The 26,373-nt window shown below is 39.3% G+C and overlaps 1 protein-coding gene across 1 annotated transcript in view; it reads right to left on the minus strand.

Annotated features, from left to right (window-relative positions):
- Positions 1–764: 764 nt before the first annotated feature.
- BMS1 (BMS1 ribosome biogenesis factor) overlaps positions 765–26,373 on the minus strand; it is a 44,193-nt gene continuing 18,584 nt past the window's right edge. The window contains exons 12-22 of the mRNA XM_065894562.1: positions 26,261–26,342; positions 10,987–11,060; positions 10,213–10,389; positions 6,860–7,048; positions 6,591–6,771; positions 6,332–6,390; positions 5,211–5,333; positions 4,300–4,447; positions 3,793–3,968; positions 1,528–1,689; positions 765–995 (exon numbers count right to left, since the gene is read on the minus strand). Coding sequence (XP_065750634.1) covers positions 765–995; positions 1,528–1,689; positions 3,793–3,968; positions 4,300–4,447; positions 5,211–5,333; positions 6,332–6,390; positions 6,591–6,771; positions 6,860–7,048; positions 10,213–10,389; positions 10,987–11,060; positions 26,261–26,342 — 1,602 coding nt within the window. The remainder of the gene's footprint in view (positions 996–1,527; positions 1,690–3,792; positions 3,969–4,299; positions 4,448–5,210; positions 5,334–6,331; positions 6,391–6,590; positions 6,772–6,859; positions 7,049–10,212; positions 10,390–10,986; positions 11,061–26,260; positions 26,343–26,373) is intronic.

Below are 26,373 nucleotides of genomic sequence, written 5' to 3' on the forward strand. Positions count from 1 at the left end.
ACGCTGGACTAAGACCTGACTGTTTCATCTTGATCCCTTCCTATTCCTAAATGATTCTACCCACTCCCAGCAAGGTGTTGATGGCTCTCAAGCATGCATTTTAGACCCAGAGGGTATATCAACATGAACTTCAGAGAGAATGCTAACTACCTCCACAGATGTCATCCCTAGTCTAAAAGCATTAAAACAGTATTTAGTGTTAACTAGCTAGTATACTAACTTGAAAAACATGTGAAATAAGATGTAAAATGTCCATTAGGGTCAATAATCAAAGAATATAACATGTGACAGACAAAAAATTAAAGATAACTATATATCCTTCCCTAAAATTTTACCTTAATGCTGAGGATTCAAGTTAATATTTTTTCCCTTCTGGAAGACTCATCATGAAGGTGGTAGAGTAAGCAATTATCAAGCATTCATTCCCTAATGAAAACTACTAAGCCAAATTAACAAGAAAATATTTTAATGATACTTTTGTAGCACAAAATTAAACTGAGACAGGTAAGAGGAATGTGAGGGAATCTAGAAAACCATCAATTATATCGCTTTATTGTGACATAACCCAGGTGTTGAGAATGAACAGGTGTCCTATCGGCAGTCTCCATGTCTCCTCTCAAAGGCACAGTCTAGGCAATATATCCAACAAAGAGGTTGTGCTTAGGCTCCAGTCCCCTGACCTGTTATTTAAAAGTACTACAATATATGAAACCATTTATCACTGCAGATTCAAATGACTGTCTGTCTGTCTGCCTGTCTGGAGATCACTTCAATTGCTCCTCAGGCCCCTTCAGGCTGGACTTCTGATTTCTTCTTTCTTTCTGACCCTGAATTCGGTAGAGCTTCTTCCTGAGGTCCTTCTGTCGCTTCAGTTTCTCTTCTTCCTCCTTCTGCTTCACTTTGAAGTGTTCTTTGTTGTGTAGATGCCGTTGCTCCTTGGCTTTCTTCACCTTCTCACTGTGCACTGTACTCAGAGCATCCAGCAGCGCAAGGATCTGACGAGGGCAAAACCCAGAGAGCATCAGAATATTCTTACAGCTACAGCATGCTTTCCTTCTAAGTTTCAGGAGGCCTAAACACCACAGCTGATGGCATCAAAGTTACAATCAATTCATGATCCAAATGAATATTAACCTAGTGAAAATTTATCCTGAACTAGGAAATTATAATTTGCATGGAAATATAAGTAGGAGCATATTTACTTAGCAAAATACTTAAATAATGGCCTTGACCACAAAACCACCTTTGTTAAATCACTCTGTGGATACTCTGTACAACTAAGAGCGACTTGCCAGCTGTGTGCCTATTATTCCTCATTAAAATGCATAAGGCAGAGCATGACCAAACAAAAGAAGCGAAATGGACTCCGGCCTTTCTTCTAACTTCCAGATCAAGTGCCTTGAATAAGTCTGGCCCTTATCCTTTCCTAATGAAAAGTGAGAATGCAGTAAAAATGCCACGTGTGTTACTGAAAGCATTATTTTCACATCTAAATGCAACATGCTGGAAGCCGTCCATCAACAGTACCTTCCTTTCATGAGGCTCCCGTACGACAGCTGGTCTCAGTCTGTCCTTCGGAATCTTGCCTGCCTTTGCTTGGGTCTTGGGCTTGCTCTTAAATGGCAGGGCCTTCTGCAAGGCTTTTGGAATGTGCAGTGAATTAAAATGTTTCTTTTGCCTCACAACTGGCTGAAAAAGAAAAATAAAACAAAGACTGTGACATATTTATATTATGATCTATGTACATTTAAAACTTGCATAAAATCTTCTCAATGTGTTGATTTTTCCACAAGATCAGTAACACCACAGTTTGCTGACCATCAGAAATGAGGACTCAATCATCCATCAAATATATATTGCCTCAATGGGCATGCACAGCTGCAAGCAAAACAAAGGAATATATAGAATATACATATTTACAATTCTTCCAAGAAATCAACTGTGCCCATATCTACAGTATGGACGATAGGATCTCAACAGAGCAGATGAAAAGATCCAAAGTTTCTGTTAATGAAAAACTCTGGCCTTATCTTTGGGGCACTGAGATGGTTTTTTCTAGCCTAACAAGAATAACTAGCTTTTCATCTTGACTATAAACCTCTCTGGATTTAAGGACATAGTTATTCCGCCAATGAGCAGCTGAAATGCCCCCATCCCTGATTCTCATTAAGAAGTTTAACTTTATTCTGTTTCTAATAGAAGGCTGGTTGAGAAAAGTGACATTTAAATGACTAATGAAGGCAAAACTACTTCTACATTCAGTTTTCAAGCTAACCAAATTCTATGCTTAAATTGAGATGACCAAAATTCTTAACTGCCTCAGAAGTAGTTAATAAGTTGAAAGTTTTGCCCTAGACCTTTACCAAGGTCGACAACTATATAGAGAATATGTCTGCTGTATCTTTATAAATTTACTGTTAAAGACATCACCCACAATAATATTCAATACTCTCTGTTTAAGACACCAAAATATTTTAGAATGAAAGAAATCAGAGAAATCTGCTTCTCAAAAACAAGTAAGCACCACAGACTGGACAACAGGTACTATGTCCTGAAGTATATTTTAAGAGAAATTCATGGCAATGTGATTCAAATTTTATTAACTATTTTACAGAAAAACTAATGTCTGGAAAACTTCTGTTTCTAGCAGAATGGCAGACCGATACCCTGAATTACCCTCTTATTACAAAACAATTAAATATCCTGCATTAACACAAACAAATCTTGTCAAACGCATTGTTAACCTGTGAACAAAACAATGGACATTCTCAGAGACCAAAACTTGAATGAAAATGGGAATCCAGACAAGCACTGAGAACTTAACATTTTAAAATACTGATGAGGCCAACTACTGGAAAGGATGTGGAATAACTAGAACTCTGATAAGCTGTTCAAGTCTAACCTGGTATTTCAGTATACTACAGGGATCACACACTGATGTTGAACGCATGTACCCTGTAACCTGGCAATCCCACCCATGGAGATCTATAGAACGGAACTGTGTGCACATGCACACCAAACAAGTTGCATATAAGTGTTCAGGGCAGCATTTATAATAGCCAAAAATTGGAAACACTGTCCATCAATGGATAAAACCGACATTCTCATACAATGAAATTCTACTCAACAATAAAAACAAATAAATGTCTGCTATATACAAGAACATGGATGAATCTCATAATACTGAAGGAAAGAAACCAGGCAAAACAGTACATGGTATATTTTATAAAACTCAAAAAAAGGCAGAAGTAATTTCCGTGTCAGGGGTTGGGATAGCGGCTATCTCTGAGGTGGAGGTGGGGTAGTGACTGGGAGAGGTCACAAGGGGGACTTCTACTGTGCTGGTAATTCTATTGCTTGATCCAGGCGATGGCAACTTAGGTACGCTAAAATTCAATGAGCTGTATACACTTATTATTTGTGTACTTTTCTGTGTATATGTTAACACTTCAACAAAAAGTTTATTAAAACTCTCAAAAAAACCCTCCCCCTTGCTTCAATAAGAATCAGTACATTAATGTTTTTCAAATTAATACATGTATATAGTACAAAAAAAAGTTCAAAAGAGGTATATAGTTCAAAAGAGGTGAAAAGTTTAGGTCTCCTTTCCAATCCACAGAAAACCACTACTACCACTTGTCCTGTGTTCCTTCCAAAATAGTCTGAATATACAACATGTTCATTCAAATTTAATGTTAGACTTTCTACTTGAAAATTCAAACCACAAAAAACATTACATATGAAGCTTCTGGGTGACACCCATCTACAGAGCACATGGGTGACTGACTGTACCTTATACAGAGAATCCTTGCTGGCCTTTAGTTTGATGCCATGGGAGAGCCGGAGTTGACCAGTTGTCCGCATTCCTGACCAGGTGTCTTTCTCACCAGCTGGTTTCAACAAAGATGTTACTGGGTTATAGAAGGCTGGAACAGAGACAGGATACCAAGTTCTCATAAAGACAATGTCTGGAAAGAGAGGAAATTTACATTAACATTTTCAAAAGAAGATTCATATCCATCTCGGTAAACAAAAGAACAAAATATTCACTCCAAACTTCTCCAGCTGGCTGCACAGTATTTGAAGAGAGACTTCACAAAGTGAACTACTTTTGAATAACACAAAGCTTTTACTGGGTGTGGCTGGGCGTGCTACACAAGATGCTCCAACTGGGGAGAGCTACAGCTGACGCCTGTTTCTAAAGACATAAACTACCACCTATAGTTTTCACACTGGCTAGAAATCAATAGTGAATGGTAGGTAACATGCTGTTAAGAACACACCACAAAGGATATTTACCACTCATCAGCAGTTTATCCTCAAAGGTGGCCCGGAAAGCTCCTTCTGGAGCCCGGAGCGCCTTCTTGATCTGTCCCCTTATTCCACTGACAGTTCGAATCACAGCACCTTCAAATTTGGCCACTTCCAAAGCAGAATTAAACATTCCCTACAGGTATATATATACATATACATATATATATTAAAAAAATACATACACACAAAGTCAGGTATTTTACTTCTTAGTTCATAAATATATCCTTGGTTAAAAAACAAAAAATAATTCATTGAAAGGTGATAAAAAATCAACTCTATTTTTCCCCCTAAAGGTGGAATTACTAGGTCAAAAGGAATACAACTCTATCTTCCCTGAAATAACACTAATTAAGACTCTATTGTGGGCTCATTAACATGTTCATCACTGCTATCTTTGTAGAAGAGAAGATCAAAAAGATATTTATTGGTCTGAACTGGCCTAGATGGCCTTTGCTGTCATCTCACAGGGCTTGACTACAGTTCATATCCTATTACTTAGGTGCACACACTCAGAAAATAAAGAGACAGCAAGATAAATGCTGATGGTAGTATTACGTTATAAGAACATTTTATGATCATCTTAACTCTGTGTTTTTAATAGAAACAGCCTCTACTGATGAAATTTTCAATAAATGTTGCTCAAACTACCCTCCCATGTTATATTGCTCTGTGTTACTTAAATATGCTCAGAAATCTAAAGAAGTAAACTAAATATAAAGAATATAAAATATAAAGAAGTAAACTAAAAATATGAAAGACCAAGTTTATAAAAGATTTCAAATACTTTTCTGAAAACACTAGAACTATATCTTAGACCTATATGAGAATATTTCATTCCTCTTTTAACAATATACACATTTATAAGCATATGAATATACAGATATATATATATATACCTTAATGAATGAAGTGTTCTTGAAAATTTTATATGGAAAACCAGTTAGCTTTAATTTCTTCACAATTTTTATAGATTTATCCAGATCAAGGACAACTCCTGTGGCAGCTATCCGGAAATCAGCCTAAAAAGGAACCCCCAAAATGTGAATACAGGAATAATGTCAGCAAGAGAAGAACTACATTTCTCTGTAATGCAACAAATTACCAAAGTGCAATTCACTTACAATCACCTAAGAAAAAGTAAGAAAGAATATATGAACATGCAAAACAGTGTTTTAACAAAAGCTATCTGAAACTGTAATACATGTACGCCAAAATTGATGATATCTTGAGCATTTTCCTGAGGGTGATTTCACAGTAACACAGTTTCACAAAGATGAATGAATGAAAGGGAATATGAAGATTTGGCTACAACGTTTGAGAAATTAAATTTTGGACATTAAGGATGGATTCCATTTGCCCATTATTCTGTTTTCTTTTCTGTTAAATGAGGCCAATAAAACCTGCTCTGATTGGTCAAATGAAGACTGTGTGAACATACCTTGCTAAACCAGATTACTAGGGGGTAGTCTTATGTCTAGCTGGTATCCAATGTATGCCAGAACCTAGTCGAGTGGTTAGCTCATGGTGAGCACTGCTTAAATATTTTTAGAATAATATTAAAAAGCATAAAATATAAAACTATAAAATGTCATCAGTACCATTACAATTCTTCTATTTCCCTTTTCTCTACTCCCACACCTTACTTAAAAGGATGCAGGAAAGGGCTTCCCTGGTGGCACAGTGGTTGGGAGTCTGCCTGCCGGTGCAGGGGGCAGAGGTTCGTGCCCCGGTCTGGGAGGATCCCACGTACCGCAGAGGGGCTGGGCCCGTGGGCCATGGCCGCTGGGCCTGCGCGTCCGGAGCCTGTGCTCCGAGGCAGGAGAGGCCGCGGTGGTGGGAGGCCCGCGTACCGCAAAAAAAAAAAAAAAAAAGATGCAGGAAATTTAAAAGCAAAGAGAAGTTTACTATAAATACTTAAAATGAATAATTTTCAACTTAAAGTTTCAGGTACATATTCCATAGTCCAGACATTATAACTCAAACACAATCTATAAAATAAACGATCAAAGATAGTTACCATTATGCCACTGACAGACTGTATTGCCAAGAACCCAGTACCCTGCGGAGTGATAGGACCTTAAAGGAAACAGGAAAAAAAAAAAAAATACAGTGAACCACACATTCTGGATTCTGCTTTACATATATACTCCAATCCAAAAAAAAGAGAAAAATCTTATGAATTGGGATTTCATGAAAGGAAAAAAGCAAAATTACAATGATAAAGCTTAAAAGATTTAAATTAACCTACAAGCAAGTTTATTCTAATCCCCTTTTACCCCAAAAGGTTGCTCCACAATGCATGTGCTGTGGGGTGTATTTCAGAAGCCTCTGTCTTCCATTGTGGTCTTCAATATAATAAAGTGGGATGGTCTGAAACCTCCTCCACCCTACAGAAAAAATGACTGGATCTCGGGACTTGAGGATTTTCTTATACCAACGATGTTTCTTCAGACGCATCTGAAAGGAGAAGAGATTTCAGTAAGATTACTGGTACAAGTATGACCAAAGAACCTCAATTGTTAAGCATACAGTGAAGGGTACCTACTTGTACATATCCAACATTGCCCTCACTATTGCCCAAACCACCCAAAATAATTGGGTAATGTGGGTCAAAGTTAAGCACGAATTCACAGGGGACGTTTTCTATCTCAATTCGGACATACATCCCAGGTCGAAAACCCTCATACTGAACTCTGGCTTCATCATCTTGATCTTCAAATTCTGCCCGGTTAAGCTATACATGAGAGGGGAAAAATAAAACAAAAACAATTAAAAACCCATAATTCTGTTACTTTTAATAAATGTAAGATTAACATTTTAAAAAAAGAGCAATTTCTAAAGAAAGGAACCATGTACAGAATTATTTAGGCTTTATCCTAATTAAAAATAATATGTTTTATCTATACAGTTTGTTCAGGATATGCCCCAACTGTTTACTTCTCTGTTGCTCCAAGCTATATTATAGTAAATACAAATAACTCTGCAAGCAGCCCTTAATGTTGGTCGACACTCTGAACTTCCCCATCCACACTTTCTTTTCTTACTCTCCCAATTATTTCACACTTTTTCTCTTTTCATCAAACACCCAGTTATCTCCTCCCTCATCCTCACTCTCAGCTGTTGACTGTTTCCTAATTCACTCAAAATTTAAGCAGCCTAAAAGAACTTCCACAGTTAGCCCCTCTACCAGGGTTTACACCCATATTCAGCCTTTTATTACAGCTCTGCGCTGTTCAATATAGTAGCCACACATGGCTATTTAAGTTGAAATTAAATAAAATTTTAAAATTCAGTCATTTAATCACATTAACTGTATTTCAAGTGGTCAGTATCAACATGTGGCTAGGTGGCTACAATATAAGACAGTAAGATATACATTTCCTTAATCACAGCACGCTCTACTAGGCAGCTGTTAGAGATTATCCATGCCTCTATTTAATGCCAACCTTTACTTGCACCCTAGATCATCCACTCTTGTTGGACTTTATTCCAACAAATCTTTCCTGTTATTTCTCTCATCTTAAAACCTTTTGACTGCACTTCCTCTCACTATTGCCCCATTTCTCTGCTTATCTTTGAAGCAAAATGCCACAGAAGTTTTCTAAAGTCTGGTTCCAGTTATGCTGCTCATATTCTCATAAATCCCCTAAAATTGTACTTGAACCAATATTCCACTGAAATGCTTGCCAAAGTCACTAAAGGTCTCCATGTTCTTAATCCAGTGGTCAATTTTGTCTTCACTGTAGTTAACACATCAGCAGGATTTGAAACAATTTATCACTTCCTTCTACAGTGGTTTCCAGCATACTGCACGTCCTCTTACATTTCTTCTATCTCCTGGGAGCTGCTCAGCCTCCACTGCTGCTTTCTTGTCTCTGCCCAGTCTCCTGAAGCACCCAGTCCTGGTCCTCTCCTCTCCTGACTCCATGCTTACTCCCCAGGTCATTCCACCTATCTCATAGTTTTAAAAAGCACCCAGATCCTGAGTACATCACATTTAAGTCCCTGGCCTCAACAGCTCTCCAGAACTGACCACCTGACACTCCTCTTGTCTGAAAGGTATCTCAAACCTAACAGATCCAAACTTCATCTTCCCAGGTAGACTGACATCAATGAAAGGCTTTCCTATCTTACTGATGACAACCCAATCCCTCCAGTAAGTCATCCTTATCTTCCCTCTCGCACATCTCACATTCAATCCACCAGGAAATCCTATTGATCTACCTTTCAAAAAAAGTATAGCCAGAATTTGACTCTTTCTTTCCTCTCATCACTGCAACCCCCCACCCCCTCCCCAGTGTAAGTCATGTTAATCTTACTGAACTTGTGCCAGGGTAATCCTTTCAAGGGGTAAGCAGATCATGCATGTCTCTCCTCTACTCCAAACCCCTGATGCGGGCTTCCCTGGTGGCGCAGTGGTTGAGAGTCCACCTGCTGATGCAGGGGACAAGGGTTCGTGCCCCAGTCCGGGAAGATTCCACATGCCGCAGAGCGGCTGGGCCCGTGAGCCATGGCCGCTGAGCCTGCGCGTCTGGAGCCTGTGCTCCGCAACGGGAGAGGCCACAACAGTGAGAGGCCCGCATACCACAAACAAACAAAAAACCCGATGGACCCCCATTTCATTCACAGTAAAAAATTCGAAGTTCTTTACAATGACCCACAAGGTTTTAGGTGATTTTATTTTATTATTATTTTTTGGTTGCATTGGGTTTTCATTGCTGTGCACGCACAGGCTTTCTCTAGTTGCGGCGAGCGGGGGCTACTCTTCATTACGGTGCGCGGGCTTCTCATTGCAGTGGCTTCTCTTGTTGCAGAGCACGGGCTCTAGGTGCGCAGGCATCAGTAGTTGTGGCTCGTGGGCTATAGGGCACAGGCTCAGTAGTTGTGGCACACGGGCTTAGTTGCTCTGGAGCATGTGGGATCTTCCCGGATCAGGGATCGAACCCATGTCCCCTGCAGTGGCAGGTGGATTCTTAACCACTGCGCCACCAGGGAAGCCCCCTGGTGATTTTAAATTATAAATGGCCTAAAGCAAAGACTTCAGAACCAGCCTTACATTTCCTAGTCACTTCTATCAAAGGTCAGTACACACTTTGAATCACTATGTTAATGAATAACAAGGAGATACTTCTTTAACTAGATGAAGACCTAGGTTGAGCAAACCCTGTCAGCTGCATTTTCACAAATCATATACTTAATCTGCAGAAGACATGTTAAGGTATGCTCCCGTTTACAGGGATTCTTGGTGGCCCCACTTGTCAAAGCGCATCTCAAACACTTGCCATCAACTGTACACATCTTTGCCTCCTTCAGAGTCAGTTCATCAACTCAAACAGCCTGCTCAGCATCCCCGGACGGCAGGGCCCCACTATCTCCCTTTCAGCATTCCACACACTCCCTTTATCTTTGCATCTGACCTTACATTCGAAGTATCCTCTGAACTCTGACCAAGGTGGGTTTTCAGAAAAGCATCCCCAGAGAGCACTGGTATATGCATAAGCCACACAGGCCAAGAATCACGTACACATTCAAATTATTCAGTTATGGTTCCAGGGAGTGGCAATCAGAATACTAAGGCAATGCTTGCATGTAAATAAACACACTGTCTCAAATCACTACTCTGTAAGATCCTCAAAAATGGTGGCCGTGTCTCAGCCATTTCTGCTTCCGCAACATTTAATGCTTGGTACAAAACAGACACTGATATTTTTCTGGTGAATGTCTGACTGAAGAAACAATTAGATAACTGCATGAATAAACACACCTATTTGCATCTTGACCTAGGAGCCCAAACAGGAGGCCCAGAAGCAGGCAGGGAGCAAAGACCTAAACAAAGTTACGTATTCACAGCACTATTACAGCCCTGAAATGAGGCTGATAGGAACTGAGTTTTCTCACCTGTGCTTGTTTCTGCATTTCTCCTTTAAGATCATCAAAGTATGTGTTTTCTCCTTCATCATATTCTGCATCAAACATCTCTTTCAATTTTCTCTTTTTATCCAAATGCTTTTTCTTGGCACTTTCCTCTGCATTGGGGTCAATTTCGTCTTTAACTTCTTCCTCTACATCTTCAACCTTAAATTTCCAGAAGAGAAAATTTTGTAAAAATTTGTGGAGAACTTCTTCTTTAAACATTAAGGCAGATTTTAAAAGTTCTATTTGAGCTGCGAAAATCTTAGTTATGATCATCATGAAAACAAAATAAAACAGCCTTTGTCTCTAAATAACATGTACTGCAACAAGAGACATTTAGACATCTGCATTACAATTAGCCGCCATTCCTTAATATGGCTGGGAATGCCAAACATGAATAAAAACAATAGCAACTGTTCCCAACCCAGATGCTCCCAGATACTGTTCTAAAGAAATTTTAGGGAAAACAGGGAATTATTATTTTTTTAAAGCGGCACTTAAAATTAAGTGGAGGAGAATGATGGCAAGACAGTGACCCAGGAGCTAAAACTTTCAATGACTGAAGAATCATAACAAGAAGAGGTAATAGGTATCACTCAAGAAAATTAACAATAACAAATAAACCAACAACTTTTGGTCCGTTCCCACCCTCTTCACTTTTAGGAAGGAATCCATCCATCTCATATGGGGCCTCTTGCAGAACATACTGACCACAGATCAAGGACCAGTGGCTGATGGCTGGCCATGGCCAGGTCATACCTGAGTATCCGGGCCTGATTTTCCCTTGTGCACGTCCCCTGTTTCCAGGTCTTCAAAGTCACCATAGAGCTCCTCTGGGAAAAGAACATCCAAATGACTCCCCTGTAAGTAGGGCCTGCATGTGACACTCTAGCACCACCCAGCACCAAGTGGACTATGTGCTCGGCATCTCAAACTTCATTTTTACTGTGCTTATTGCTACACACCCCTAAAGAATCCCGCACTTACACAGCCTTCTTTTTCTTGTTAAATTTTGTCAGTATTTCATCACCTGTTTAGGTTAAGGAAATGGGTCCAATCCACTTTTCCATATTCTATTTCAAAATGCCACTTAGCCACAAGCTATTTTTCCAGGATAGGTGATGAACATTCTGTAGTACTGATGCATACAAAGGTGGCATGCATGGCCCTGCATGTCAGTCCCCAAACCAACAGTTCAAAGAGTGACTTGAAAAGTCATGGCATGATAACAGCACATATGAAAAAGAGTCTCAACAATGAGATCAACACAGCACAACCATGTGACATACCTAGGAAAGATCTGAGATTACATAAAATACATCATTTAGAGTAACAGTAGTATCCAAAACAATGTCAAGCCCATAAGAAGAGCTCATTAATTTGTTAAGTTTAGTTATGGATCCTACCCTTAAAAGAAACAGGCAAGTTAAAACCCTGGGAGGCAACATTTAGAAAGGTATCAAAACATTTTCATATAAGAAAGAGCCAAAGAACCAAAGGACGTATAAAAGATGGGAAGATTTCATTTGTAATAAAAAACAAAAAAGGATAAAGTACTTAGGAATAATCCTAACAAGAAATGTACTAGAACTTTAGTTTCAAAATTTTTTAAGTTTTAATTTTTTTTTTTTTTTTGCGGTACACGGGCTTCTCACTGTTGTGGCCTCTGCCGTTGCGGAGCACAGGCTCCGGATGCGCAGGCTCAGCGGCCATGGCTCACGGGCCCAGCCGCTCCGCGGCATGTGGGATCTTCCCGGACCAGGGAACGAACCCGTGTCCCCTGCATCGGCAGGCGGACTCTCAACCACTGCGCCACCAGGGAAGCCCTAATATGCTTTTTAAAGGACATATGGAGACACAACTAGGGTGCCAGTGGGACACTGGTGGGGGCCCTCAATGCCCAAGGTGACGGGAGGAACCCCAGAGCGTCTGGGTAGGACATGGGGGAGTGAGGGAGGAGGAGAAGTGGAGGTCGGACAGGAATGGCACCCCTGAGGGGTGGCTGGGATGGGGGATGGGTTCCCACACCTAGAGGGATCCTCAGGGGCTCGGAGGATCAGGCATTTCCCCTGTCCAATTGGGCCCCAGGAGGCCTGCGGGGCTCCCAGGCCAGGTCCTCCTCCCTCCAAGGCCCCCTCCAGTCCGCGTTGATCCCAGGGGCATAGGAAGGAGGTACAGGGAGGAGAGGTGGGATATTGGGGCCCTCCAAGACCAGAGGATCAGGGGAGGTGCCGTGGGCGTTTCCCCCACCCACTCGGCCCTGGGAAGTCTGCTGGGCTCTCAGCCTAGTCATCCGTGCTCGTTCTCCAGGGTCCCCTCTGGCCTCATGGGTCCTAGGGGTGTGGGAGGGAGGGAGGAGGGGGTAAGAGGAAAAGAGGTGGACAGTGCGGGGGAACCCTCTAAGACCAGGTCAGAGGAGGTGTCACTGGTGTTTCCCCAGCCCACTTGGGCCAGGAGGCCTGCTGGGCTCCCAGGCCAGGTCCCCAGCCCGCTGAGGCCCCCTCCAGGCTGCACTGGTCCTAGGGGCATAGGAGGAAGGGAGGAGGGGGGAAGAGGGAAAGAGGAGGAGAAGTGGACAGGGGAGACCCTCTGGGGCCGGGGGATCAGGGGAAGCACCGCGGGCATTTCCCCTGCCCACTCAGCTCCAGGAAGCCTGCTGGGGTCTGGTCCCCTGCCTTCCGGAGCCCTCTCCTGCTGTGTGGGTCCTAGGGGCATGGGGAGGGGTGGGGGTGGGGGGGACAAGAGAGGCCAATGGGGAGGGGTCCTCTGGGATCGGAGGACTAGGGGGAAGGCGTCTAGCATTTCCCCTGCCCACTCAGGCCCAGTGAGCCTGCTGGGGTCCTGGACCTGGTGCTCTGCCCTCCAGGGACAGAGGCACTCCTGGCACCTCCTGCTGTGTTGAGCCTAAGCCCCAACCCCCACCACCCCACAGGGCCTGTTCCAGCCCTGGGTTCTAAGCATAGGCCCCACCCACCACCTAAACCCTGTCCCTGCATAAGCCCCACCCCCATAGCCAAGGCCTTGTTTGGCTTTTTTTTTTTTTACTCCTCTTTTTTACTACTGCAGTTTTCTTTTACCTTCCGGTTGTTGTTTGATCTATATTTTTCTTTTTTTATTCTTTCTAACATATCTGTTAGTTTTCTAATCTTATTTTATTTTCTCTTTGTTATTGTTCTGCTCCTTTTTTCCTTTTCCTCTTTTTTTTTTTTTTGCCACCCCACATGGCTTGCAGGATCTTGGTTCACAAGCCAGGGGTTGGGCCAGAGCTCCTGTGGTGGGAACTCTGAGTCCGAACCACTGGAGTAACAGAAAACCTGATACCCCAGGGAGTAGTCATCAGAGTAAGGTCTCCCAGAGGTCCTCATCTCAGCACAAAGACTGAGCTCTACCCAACAGCCTACAAACTCCAGTGCTGGAAGCCTTAGGCCAAACAACCAATAAAATAGGAATACAAATCCCACCCATTAAAAAAAAAAAAGAGAGAGATGATAAAAAAATATGTCAAGTGTCAAGATGAAGGAACAAGGTAAAAACCTAAAAAACCAAGTAAATGAAGAGGAAATAGGGAAACTACCTGAAAAAGAATTCATAGTAATGATAGTAAAGATGATCCAGAACCTCGGAAATAGAATGGAGGCGCAGACTGAGAAAATTTAAGAAATGTTTAACAAAGAGCTAGAAGAACTAAAGAACAAACAGAGATGAACAACACAATAAATGAAATGAAACATACACTAGAAGGAATCAGTAACAGAATAACTGAGGCAGAAGAACGAATAAGTGACCTGGAAGACAAAATGGTGGAAATAACTGCCGAGGAGCAGAATAAAGAGAAAAGAATGAAAAGAATTGAAGACAATCTCAGAGACCTCTGGGACAATGCTAAATGCACCAACACTTGAATTATAGGGGCCCCAGAAGAAGAAGAGAAAAAGAAAGGGTCTAAGAAAATATTTGAAGACATTATAATGGAAAACTTCCTTAACATGGGAAAGGAAACATGGGAAACCACCCAAGTCCAGGAAGCACAGAGAGTCCCATAAAGGATAAACCCTAGGAGAAACACACCAAGACACATATTAATCAAACTAACAAAAATTAAATTCAAAGAAAAAATATTAAAAGCAGCAAGGGAAAAACAAAAAACAACATACAAAGGATACCCATAAGGTTATCAGCTGATTTTTCAGCAGAAACTCTGCAGGCCAGAAGGGAGTGGCAGGATATACTTAAAGTGATGAAAGAGAAAGAAAAACCTACAACCAAGATTACTCTACCCAGCAAGGATCTCATTCAGATTCGACAGAGATATCAAAAGCTTTTCAGACAAAGAAAAGCTAAGAATTCAGCACCACCAAACCAACAAGTGCTAAAGGAACTTCTCTAGGCGGGAAACACAAGAGAAGAAAAAGACCCACAAAAACAAACCCAAAACAATTAAGAAAATGGTAATAGGAACATACATATTGATAATAACTTTGAATGTAAATGGATTAAATACTCCAAACAAAAGACACAGGCTGGCTGAATGGATACAAAAACAAGACCCATATGTATGCTGTCTACAAGAGACCCAATTCAGACCTAGGGACACATACAGACTGAAAGTGAAGGGATGGAAAAAGATATTCCATGCAAATGGAAATCAAAAGAAAGCTAGAGTAGCAATACTTGTATCAGATAAAATAGACTTTAAAATAAAGACTGTTACAAGAGATAAAGAAGGACACTACATAATGATCAAGGGATCAATCCAAGAAGAAGATATAACAATTATAAATATTTATGCACCCAACACAGAAGCACCTCAATACATAAGGCAAATGCTATCAACCATAAAAGGGGACATCAACAGTAACACAATAATAGTAGGGGACTTCAACACCCCATTTACACCAAAGGACAGTTCATCAAAAAAGAAAATAAGTAAAGAAACACAAGCTTTAAATGACAAAATACACTAGATAGATTTAATTGATATCTATAGGACAATACACCCGTAATTGGCAGAATAGACGTTTTTCTCAAGTGCACGTGGAACATTTTCCAGGAAAGATCACACCTTGGGTCACAAATCAAGCCTCAGAAAATTTAAGAAAATTGAAATCGTACCAAGCATCTTTTCTGACCACAGTGCTATGAGACTGGAAATCAATTAAAGGAAAAAACCTGTAAAAAACAAATACATGGTAGCTAAACAGTGCACTACTATATGACCAAGAGATCGCTGAAGAAATCAAAGAAATAGAAAAAATACACAGAAACAAATGACAACAAAAACATGATGACCCAAAACCTATGGGATGCAGCAAAAGCAGTTCTAAGACGGAAGTTTATAGCAATACAATCCAACGTCAAGAAACAAGAAAAATCTCAAATAAACTATCTAACCTTATATCTAAAGCAACTAGAGAAAGAAGAACAAAGAAAACCCAAAGTCAGTAGAAGGAAAGAAATCATAAAGATCATAGCAGGGTGGGATAGGGAGGGTGGGAGGGAGGGAGATGCAAGAGGGAAGAGATATGGGAACATATGTATATATATAACTGATTCATTTTGTTGTAGGGCAGAAACTAACACACCATTGGAAAGCAATTATACTCCAATAAAGATGTGAAAAAAAAAAAGATCATAGCAGAAATAAATGAAATAGAAATGGAGAAAACAATAGCAAAGATCAATAAAACTAAAAGTTGGTTCTTTGAGAAGATAAACAAAACGGATAAACCTTTAGCCAGACTCACCAAGAAAAAAAGGGAGAGGACACAAATCAACAAAATTAGAAATGAAAAAGAAGAAATCACAACTGACAAAGCAGAAATACAAAGGATTTTAAGAGACTACTACAAACAACTATAACCCAATAAAATGAACAACCACAAAGAAATGTACAAATTCTTGGAAAGGTACAATTTACCAAGACCGAATCAGGAAGAACTAGAAAACATAAACAGACCTATCACAAGTAATGAAATTGAAACTGTAATTAAAAATCTTCTAACAAACAAAAGTCCAGGACCAGATGACTTCACAGGCGAATTCTATCAAACATTTAGAGAAAAGCTAACATCCATCCTTCTCAACCTCTTTCAAAAAATTGCAGAGGGAGGAATACGCCCAAATTCGTTCTATGAAACCACCATCACCCTGATATCAAAACCAGACAAAGATATCACAAAAAAAGAAAATTACAGACCAATATCACTGATGAATACAGATGCAAAAATCCTGAACAAAATACTAACAAACAGAATCCAACAATACATTAAAAGGATCATACACCATGATCGAGTGGGATTTATCCCAGGGATGCAAGGATTCTTCCATATGCACAAATCAATCAATGTGATACACCATATTAACAAATTAAGAAATAAAAACCATATGATAATCTCAACAGACGCAGAAAAAGCTTTTGACAAAATTCAACACCATTTATGATAAAAACCCTCCAGAAAATGGGCATAGAGGGAACCTACCTCAACATAATAAAGGCCATAAATGACAAACCCATAGCAAACATCACACTCAATGGTGAAAAACTGAAAGCATTTCCACCAGGATCAGGAAAAAGGCAAGGATGTCCACTCTCGCCACTCTTATCCAACATAGTTTTGGAAGTCCTAGCCACAGCAATCAGAAGAAAAAGAAATAAAAGGAATACAAATTGGAAAAGAGGAAGTAAAACTGTCACTGTCTGCAGATGACATGATACTATACATAGAAAATCCTAAAGATGCCACCAGAAAACTACTAGAACTAATCAATGAATTTAGTAAGGTTGCAGGATACAAAATTAATGCACAGAAATCTCTGGCATTCCAATACACTAACAGTGAAAAATCAGAAAGAGAAATTAAGGAAACATTCCCATTTACCAATGCAACAAAAAGAATAAAATACCTAGGAATAAACCTACCTAAAGAGGTGAAAGACTTGTACTCAGAAAACTAAAAAACACTGATGAAAGAAATCAAAGATGACATAAACAGATGGAGAAATATACATGTTCTTGGATTGGAAGAATCAACATTGTGAAAATGACTATACTGCCCAAAGCAATCTACAGATTCAATGCAATCCCTACCAAACTACCAATGGCATTCTTCACAGAATTAGAACAAAAAAATTTTACAATTCGTATGGAAACAAATGACTCCAAATAGCCACAGCAATGTTGAGAAAGAAAAACAGAGCTGGAGGAATCAGGCTCCCTGACTTCAAACTATACTACAAAGCTACAGTCATCAAGACAGTATGGTACTGGCACAAAAACAGAAATATAAATCAATAGTACAGGATAGAAAGCACAGAGATAAACCCACACAGACTAGTCACCTAATTTACGACCAAGTAGGCAAGAACATACGATGGAGAAAAGACAGCCTCTTTAATAACTGAAGCTGGGAAAAGTGGACAGCTACATGTAAAAGAATGAACTTAGAACACTACCTAACACCATACACAAAAATAAACCCCAAATGGATTAAAGACCTAAATGTAAGACCAGACACTATAAAACTCCTACAGGAAAACATAGGAAAACACTCTTTGATATAAACCACAGCAAGTTCTTTTTTGACCCACCTCCTAAAGTAATGAAAATAAAAACAAAAATAAACAAATGGGACCTAATGAAAGTTAAAAGCTTTTGCACAGCAAAGGAAACCGTAAGCAAGACGAAAAGACAACCCTCAGAATGGGAGAAAATATTTGCAAGTGAAGCAACAAAGGATTAATCTCCAAAATATACAAACAGCTCATGGAGCTCAATATCAAAAAAAACCCAAACAACCCAATGAAAAATGGGCGGAAGACCTAAATAGACATTTCACCAAAGAAGACATACAGATGGCCAAGAGGCACATGAAAAGCTGCTCAGCATCACTAATTATTAGAGAAATGAAAATCAAAACTAAAATGAGGTATATCACCTCACACCAGTCAGAATGGCCATCATCAAAAAGTCTACAAACAATAAATGCTGGAGAGGGTGTGGAGAAAAGGGGACCCTGTTGCACTGTTTGTGGGAATGTAAATTGATACAGCCACTATGGAGAACAGTATGGGGAGGTTCCTTAAAAAACTAAAAATAGAACTACCATATGACCCAGTAATCCCAGTACTGGGCATATAGCCTGAGAAAACCATAATTCAGAAGGACATATGTATCCCAATGTTCACTGCAGCACTACTTCCAATAGCCAGGACATGAAACAACCTAAATGTCCAATGATAGATGAATAGATAAAGAAGATGTGGTACATATATACAATGGAATATTACTCAGCCATAAAAAGGAATGAAATTGGGTCATTTGTAGAGATGTGGATGGACCTAGAGTCTGTCATCCAGAGTGAAGTAAGCCAGAAAGAGAAAAACAAATATCGTATATTAACACATATATGTGGAATCTAGAAAAAGGGTACAGATGAACCTATTTGTAGGGCAGGAATAGAGACGTAGACATAGAGAACAGACATGTGGACACATTGGGAGACGGAGAGGGTGGGACGAATTGGGAGATTAGGTTTGACATAATTACACTACCATGTGTAAAACAGATAGCTACTGGGAACCTGCTGTATAACACAGGGAGCTCAGCTTGGTGTTCTGTGACAACCTAGATGGGTGGGATGGGGGAGGGTGGGAGGCCAAGAGGGAGAGCATATAGGTATACATATAGCTGATTCACTTCACTGTACAGCAGAAGCTAACACAACACTGTAAAGCAATTTTACTCCAATAAAAAAATAAAATAAAATAAAGGACACATGGAATAACCTTAGCTAATGCTTTTAAGTGCTTCACATACCAGGCAGGCACTGCTCTAAGTGTTTTACGTGCCTTAACTATATTCTTCAACATGACTCAATGAAGGAGGTATTATTAATGTTATCTACTGAACAAGTAAAACCATCATGTGTTTGGAAAGGAAGCCTCAATATCATGAAGACTCTAATTCTCTCTTTTACATAGTAACTGATTCACTTTGTTATAAAGCAGAAACTAACACACCATTGTAAAGCAATTATACCCCAATAAAGATGTTAAAAAAAAAAAAAAAGAAAGAAAATAAAATAACCACCAAGGAGTTCCAGTCTGGAAAAGATGGTGTAGACATATCTCCTCTGTTCGTCCTGACTGTGTATAACCATCAACTCCAGAAACGATGCAAGAGCACAAGAGACAACCAAAGGAGAACTCTGAAAGGTGGAAAGACAAAGATGGGCTGATGAGCGTCCCCATGACCAGAGGAATGACATAGTGGCCTATGTCTCACTATACCACAACCCACAGAAAGGCAACTTAGGGCCACCATTTCCCAATCCGCAAGTGGCAACAGAAGGCAGCCGCAGAATGAGATAGGCCCATTCTTCCTTCAGATTGAACCAGATCTCACCAGCAATCCAGGTAAACTGGGTATCCCACTGACAGCAAGTGATGAAGGAAAGTGCTAGCCTTCCCAACGAGCTTGAATCTCCTTTCCTCCACCAAGATGTACCAGGTGCCCAAGGGTTATCAGCAAGGAGGGATTCCACCAGGCGTGAGACTCTCCTCTTCCACCTTAAAAACAATATGCGGGGCTTCCCTGGTGGCGCAGTGGTTGAGAGTCCGCCTGCCGATGCAGGGGACGCGAGTTCGTGCCCCGGTCCGGGAAGATCCCACACGCCGCGGAGCGGCTGGGCCCGTGAGCCGTGGCCGCTGAGCCTGCGCATCCGGAGCCTGTGCTCCACGACGGGAGAGGCCACAACAGTGAGAGGTCCGCATACCGCAAAAAACAAAAACAAACAAACAAACAAAAAAAACAATATGCGTCCAGGCAGGACCAAGCAAAGGAGATGCCCCCAGAACAAGCAAACTGGCCCCAGAGGCCAAAACAACTTTCCCCAACCTAGCCACACTAGGTGGCCCAGCCTAGGGAAGCTCCTCTGTTCCCCCCAGGTAGCACCAGCAGGAACCAGCAGCACCAGCAGGAACAAGTAGCACCAGATAAACCAAGTACAGCAAAACAGTACCACAAAGGCTCTGAAATTAAATTGTCATTGGAACCACAGCCCATGAAGTAGACCAGGGCCTGTACATTAAACCTAAACAGGATGATCGCCTGCTAAAATTTAAAAATTACATAGGACCCAGGGTCACCAAATAAAATGTGTGGCTACAATAGAAAATCACCTGTCATACCCAGAACCAAGAAAATCATCATTTGAATGTGAAAAGACAACTGAAAACAACACTGAAATGAATCAGATGTTGGAACTATCTGACTTGTACCTTGAAGCAGCCATTATAAATAAAATTATAAAATCCGAAAAAAAAAATCCTTCAACAAGCAACTATAAATCTTACAGCAACAACCAAAAAACTGAAAACCTCAACAAGAAATTGAAGAACAAAATGGAAATTATAGAACTGAAAAATACAGTAACAGAAATTTAAAAACTGGCTACATGAGCTCAATAGTAAGAGTAGAGATGAAAGAGGATGGACTTAGAGAACTTGAGGCCACATAATAGAATTCATTCAGTCTGAACAACATAGAGCAAAAAAAACAAGTGAAGAGCACCTCAAAGACCTGTGGGACAGAAACAAAAAAATCCCAACATCTGTATCATCAGAGTCTCATAAGGAGTCTGGAGCTGAAACAAATAATGACTGCAGATTCCTAAATCTGTTGAAAGACACAAACTTACAGATTCAAGAAGATGAGTTAATCTCAAACAGAGTAAACCCAACAAAATTCACACCAATCAAACTTCTGAAAACTAAAAACAAATAAAAAATATCTGAAAGCAGCCAGAAAGAAATGACAGATTACCTGTAGGCGCACACCAAGTAAAATGACAGCCTATGTATCTATTCTTTATAAATGAAGAAGGAAACAGACATTCTCAGATGAAGGAAAGCTACAGGAATTTGTAGCTACCATACTTACCCTTAAAAAATGGCTAAAGGAAGTTCTTAGGCAGAAAGGAAATTATAAAAGGAGAAATCTGAGACCATCAGAAACAAAAGAAAAAGAACAGAAATATGGATACACAGAACAGACTATCCAGCTTATGAATTTGTAAAATCATATTTAATAGTCAAAAAAATTATACCACTATCTAATATTCAAGCCAATATTTAAAAGTGGGGAAACTACAACAAACTACTAAATATAACAAAAAAAAAAAGCAAACTCATAGATACAGAGAACAAACTAGTGGTTATCAGTGGGAAGAGGGAAGTGGGGAGGGCCAATAGAGGGGTAGGGAATTAAGAAGTACAAACTATTAGGTATAAAATAAGCTACAAGGATATATTCCCCGTACAACACAGGGAATATAGCCAATATTTTATAATAACTATAATGGAGTATAACCTGTTAAAAGTGTGGATCACTATATTGTACATCTGTAACTTACATAATAATAAAAAAAAACCTTTTTAAGTGGGGAAGATAAAAGGGCCTAAATGGAAGAAAAGTTTCCACATGTTACTCAAAGTGGTAAAATGATGGTTAACAGTAGGTGTAATATTACAATATGTATATAGTCTATTTTGACCACTTCTAATCAACATTGTACTGGAAGTTTAAGCCAGTGTACTAAGACAAGAAAAATAAGTCATCTAGATGGCACAGAAAGAAGTATAACTGTCTTCATTCACAGATCATATATGATGGTCTTTGTTACACAATGGGCAAAAATTGCAAATTCCATGTGATAAAGGATTGTATCAAAAGTAATTTAGAATTAAACTTCAATAATAACACACAACCAAAGTAAAATAATGGGCAAAAGATTTGACACTTCACTGAAGAAACACAGATGGCAAATACACATGTGAAAAAAGGCTCATTATCATTAATCATCAGGAAAATAAAATGAGATACCACTCTAAACCTTAAAAAGTGTCTAAAATTAAAAAGACCAACATATCAAGCACTGGCAAGGATGTGGAGCAACTGGAAGTCTCATAAAGGGCTAGTGGCAATGCAAAATGGTACAACCACTAAGGAAAACAATTTGGCTATTTCTTAAAAAAAATTAGAACTACATCTACCATATGATTCATTTAGTCCACTCTGAGATATGTACCCAAGAGAAATGAATGCAGTTGTTCATACAAAGACTTGTAGAAGAATGTTCACAGTAGCTTTATTTGCAATAGCCCCAAACTGGAAATAACATAAATGTCGATCAAAAGGTGAACAGATAAACAAACTGTATTGCATTATACAATGGAATACTACTCACCAATAAAAAGAAATTAACTACACAGCAATAAAAAGGAATGAAGATGCAACAGCATAGATGAATCTCAAAATGATTATGCTGAGTACAATAAGTTAGAAAAGACTGCATACCGTATGATTCCATTTATATCAAATTACAGAGGATACAAACTCTTGTATAGTGACAGAAAGCAGAAGAGTGGTTACCTGGTAATAGGGAAAGGACAGAAGGGAGGGATAACAAGTGGCATGAGGAAACTTTTGGGGTGAAAAGTATGTTCATTATCTTGATTGTGGTGACTGTATACTCATGTCAAAGCTTATCAAACTGGACACTTTAAATATGTGCAGTTTACTGTATATCCATTAAACCTCAATACAGCTACTATAAAGACACAAATCCACCACACTTTCTTTTGGCAACGGAAAAGATGATTCTTAAGTTTCTGTGGAAAAATAAGTAAGAGAATAGTCGGAAGAATTCTAAAAAACCTAGCAGAGACAGGGAGAGATAGGAACCAGTCATACCAGTTTTAATAGTTGGTGTCTTAATAGCATACTATAAAGCTATATAAGGGTTTTAAACATAGCAATGATGAATGAACCAACAGAAATCAATGACATAAACTAGAAAAGTCCAAAAACTTTTTTCTATATCTATCAATTAAGAATATGACAAAAAGAGCATTTTAATCAGTTGGGAAAAGAACAAATAGTATTGGAAAGAACCTGGTGGCCACCTGGGAAAAACTCTATCTATGCCTCTCAACTCACACTAAAATAAACAGCAGATGAGTCGGTGATTTAAATGCTAAAAAAAAAAAAGGAAATCAGGAAGCACTAGAAAAAACAATGGAAGATTTTTCTTCTCCTTTTTCAGATTTTTTTTTTTTTTTTTTTTTACAAAAGACCTTTTTAAGTATAAGACAAATCTCAAAAGTCATTTAAGGCAAAACTGATAAATCTAACTTCATTAAAAAAAAAATTCCACATGAAAGAATCATAAAGTTAAAATACAAATGTTAAAATAAGGGGGTTAAATGTGGCACCTCATATCACAAAAGACTTATTTCTCTAATATATAAAAAATTCTTGTAAGTATGAAAAAATATCAACAATAACCCAATAGAAAATGGGCAAAGCATATTCAAAGACAGTCATGGAAGGAAATACAAATGGCCCCCTAACACACAGAAAGGTGCTCAAACTGGCAGAGACCCAAGATTTTGTTAGTGCTCTGTTCATTAATTGTGACAAATGTACCATCCATATGTAAGATGATAATAATCGGGCAAACTGGGTGTGAGGTATGTGGGAACTCTGTACTATATTCACAATTTTTCTCTAAATGTAAACTATTATAAACTTTAAAAAAATAAGCAAAAGACTTAAATGGATACCTCACAAAGGAAGATATTAAATTGGCCAATATGCACATGAAAAGATACGCAACGTCCTTAGTCATCAGGGAATTATAAATTAAAACCACGAGATACTATTTCACACCCACTAGGATGTGAACTGAAATTGTCATCCACTGCTGGAGTTCTCTTTGAAGAACTGTGGGGCAGTTTACTTTGTAATCAACCCACAGAGACAGGATGAACCTCCCACCCAAAATATGGTTTGCATATTGAGACAGATGACACACACATGAATCAAGAGGATATGGAAAGATTTATAATTCACATAATGAGACTTTTTGGGGAGAGTTGGGCAGACCTCCCAAGCTAGTTCAAATACAGCTTGGGAGAGCGGGCGGAAAAGGAGAATAGCTTGAGCTATTGGTAGTTAGGAGGTGGTGGGGCTTTGGTGACAGCTGGAGTGTATATGGTTTGAACTCCCTCCTGATGCCAAAAGAGGAGGAACTTGGCTTTTTTATCAGCTTGTCCAGATGTAGGACAGAAAGGGGGACAGAACAGGTGGGGCTTAAGAGCTGTCATCAGTCTAACATTAAAAATGGAGTCAAACTCTGTTAGTTTCTTATCAAGTTGGTTGTCCATCTACCCACCCCATAGCTCTGCCATTCTACTCCTAGGTATTACCAAGGAGAAATGAAAACCAATTTCCACAAAAAAAGACCTATACGTGAATGTTCAGAGCAGCCTTAATTGTAATAGTCAACTACTGGAAACAACCTAAATGGCCATCAAGAGAAAAATGGATAAACAATTGGCATACCCATGCAACAGAATACTTATTCAGCAATAAGAAGAAACAAATTATAATATGAATGAACCTCAAAAACAGTATGCTAAGTAAAAGAATCTACAGACAAAAGAGAGTATTTTTAATATGTAATTCTAGAAAAGGGAAAACTAATTTATAGTGAGGGAAAGCAGATCATTGGTTGCCTTGGGACTGCTGTGATGGTGGGAGTAGGGACTGACTGCAAAGGGGCATGAGGGTTCTTTCTGTGGTGATGGAAATACTTTATTTCTTGACTGTAATGGTAGTACATGAACATATACAATTGTCTAAACTAGCCAAATAAGAATATTCTTAAAACAGGTATACTTAACTGTATGTAAAACATATCTCAACAAGGTTGATTTATCAAAAAGTAAAACATTGTGTTGAGGGAAAGAACCCAAACACTAAAAAATACATACTGTCTGACTACATCTGTATGAAGTCCAAGATCAGGCAAAACAAATCTATGGTGACAGAAATCCAAAAGTGGCTGCCTGGGGTAGGGGGTGGGTGCTGACTGCAAAGGACACAGACAAACATTTAGGGTGTGACAGAAATGTTCTTATTCTCATTTTGGGTGATGGATATAAATGTATGTAATTGTCAAAATATATTAGGTTGAACATTAAGCTATACCTTAATTTTTAAAAGTGCTTTCCTTGAAAACAAAACCAAAAAATTCCTTTTCTAATCCTACAACTAACAAAGACAAGAAAAAAAATCAAAACTTTAAATTTTTTAATCATGAGAAAAATAGTAAAATGAAAACTCAATCCAAAAGTTATGGATCTAACAAAATAGAGAATGTGCAAATCTAACTAAAACACACAAAAAAGGAACAATGTTAGAAATGAGAAAGTGCAAATAACAGATGAGCGCTTTATTCTGTTATAAATTCAAAATTTCACTGAAAGTCTTGTCAGAAAATATTATGAAGAATATCTCATGGGCTTCCCTGGCGGCGCAGTGGTTGAGAGTCCGCCTGCCGATGCAGGGGACACGGGTTCGTGCCCCGGTCCGGGAAGATCCCACATGCCACAGAGCGGCTGGGCCTGTGAGCCGTGGCCGCTGAGCCTGCGCATCCGGAGCCTGTGCTCCGCAACGGGAGAGGCCACAGCAGTGAGAGGCCAGCGTACCAAAAAAAAAAAAAAAAAAAAAAAAATCTCATGAAAATGTCAAAATATAAACACAAAAACCACAACCACCACTACAAGAAAACCAAATTTGACCAATGATCATAGAAGAAACTGAAAATGTTTCTTAGGAAGCCTCTACATACCTATGCATGCCTGCCAAAAATGCGTAACCTGAATCTTAACGTGAATCTAACCACAGCACATAAACAAGAATGACTATTTTTAACAATGCATGATAAAATTTATGGAGAGCTTCCCACTCTTCTTCAATGTCCATATCTAATAAGTCAACTAACCAGAGGGAGAAAATAAGACCATCATGAAAGGAGGAACTAGAATGTTACTCCTGTCAGAACTCTTGTCAGAGTTCCCCAAGCCACTTCACAAGTGACTAATATTTTCAAGTTGACTATTAAAGATATGGAAGAAAATAATATAGAGAGAAGGCAGCCTTCTCTGAAGAATACAGCCATTTACTTACCATCTTCTGCTAAGATCTTGGCTGCATCTTTATCCTCTTCCCACTTCCCAGTCACGAAGCAATCTCTGATACTGTTCATAACCTTATACAGAAAAGTCAGCTTAGTTGACAGG

Source organism: Phocoena phocoena, chromosome 16, assembly GCF_963924675.1.
Source record: "Phocoena phocoena chromosome 16, mPhoPho1.1, whole genome shotgun sequence".
Taxonomy (NCBI): Eukaryota; Metazoa; Chordata; class Mammalia; order Artiodactyla; family Phocoenidae; genus Phocoena; species Phocoena phocoena.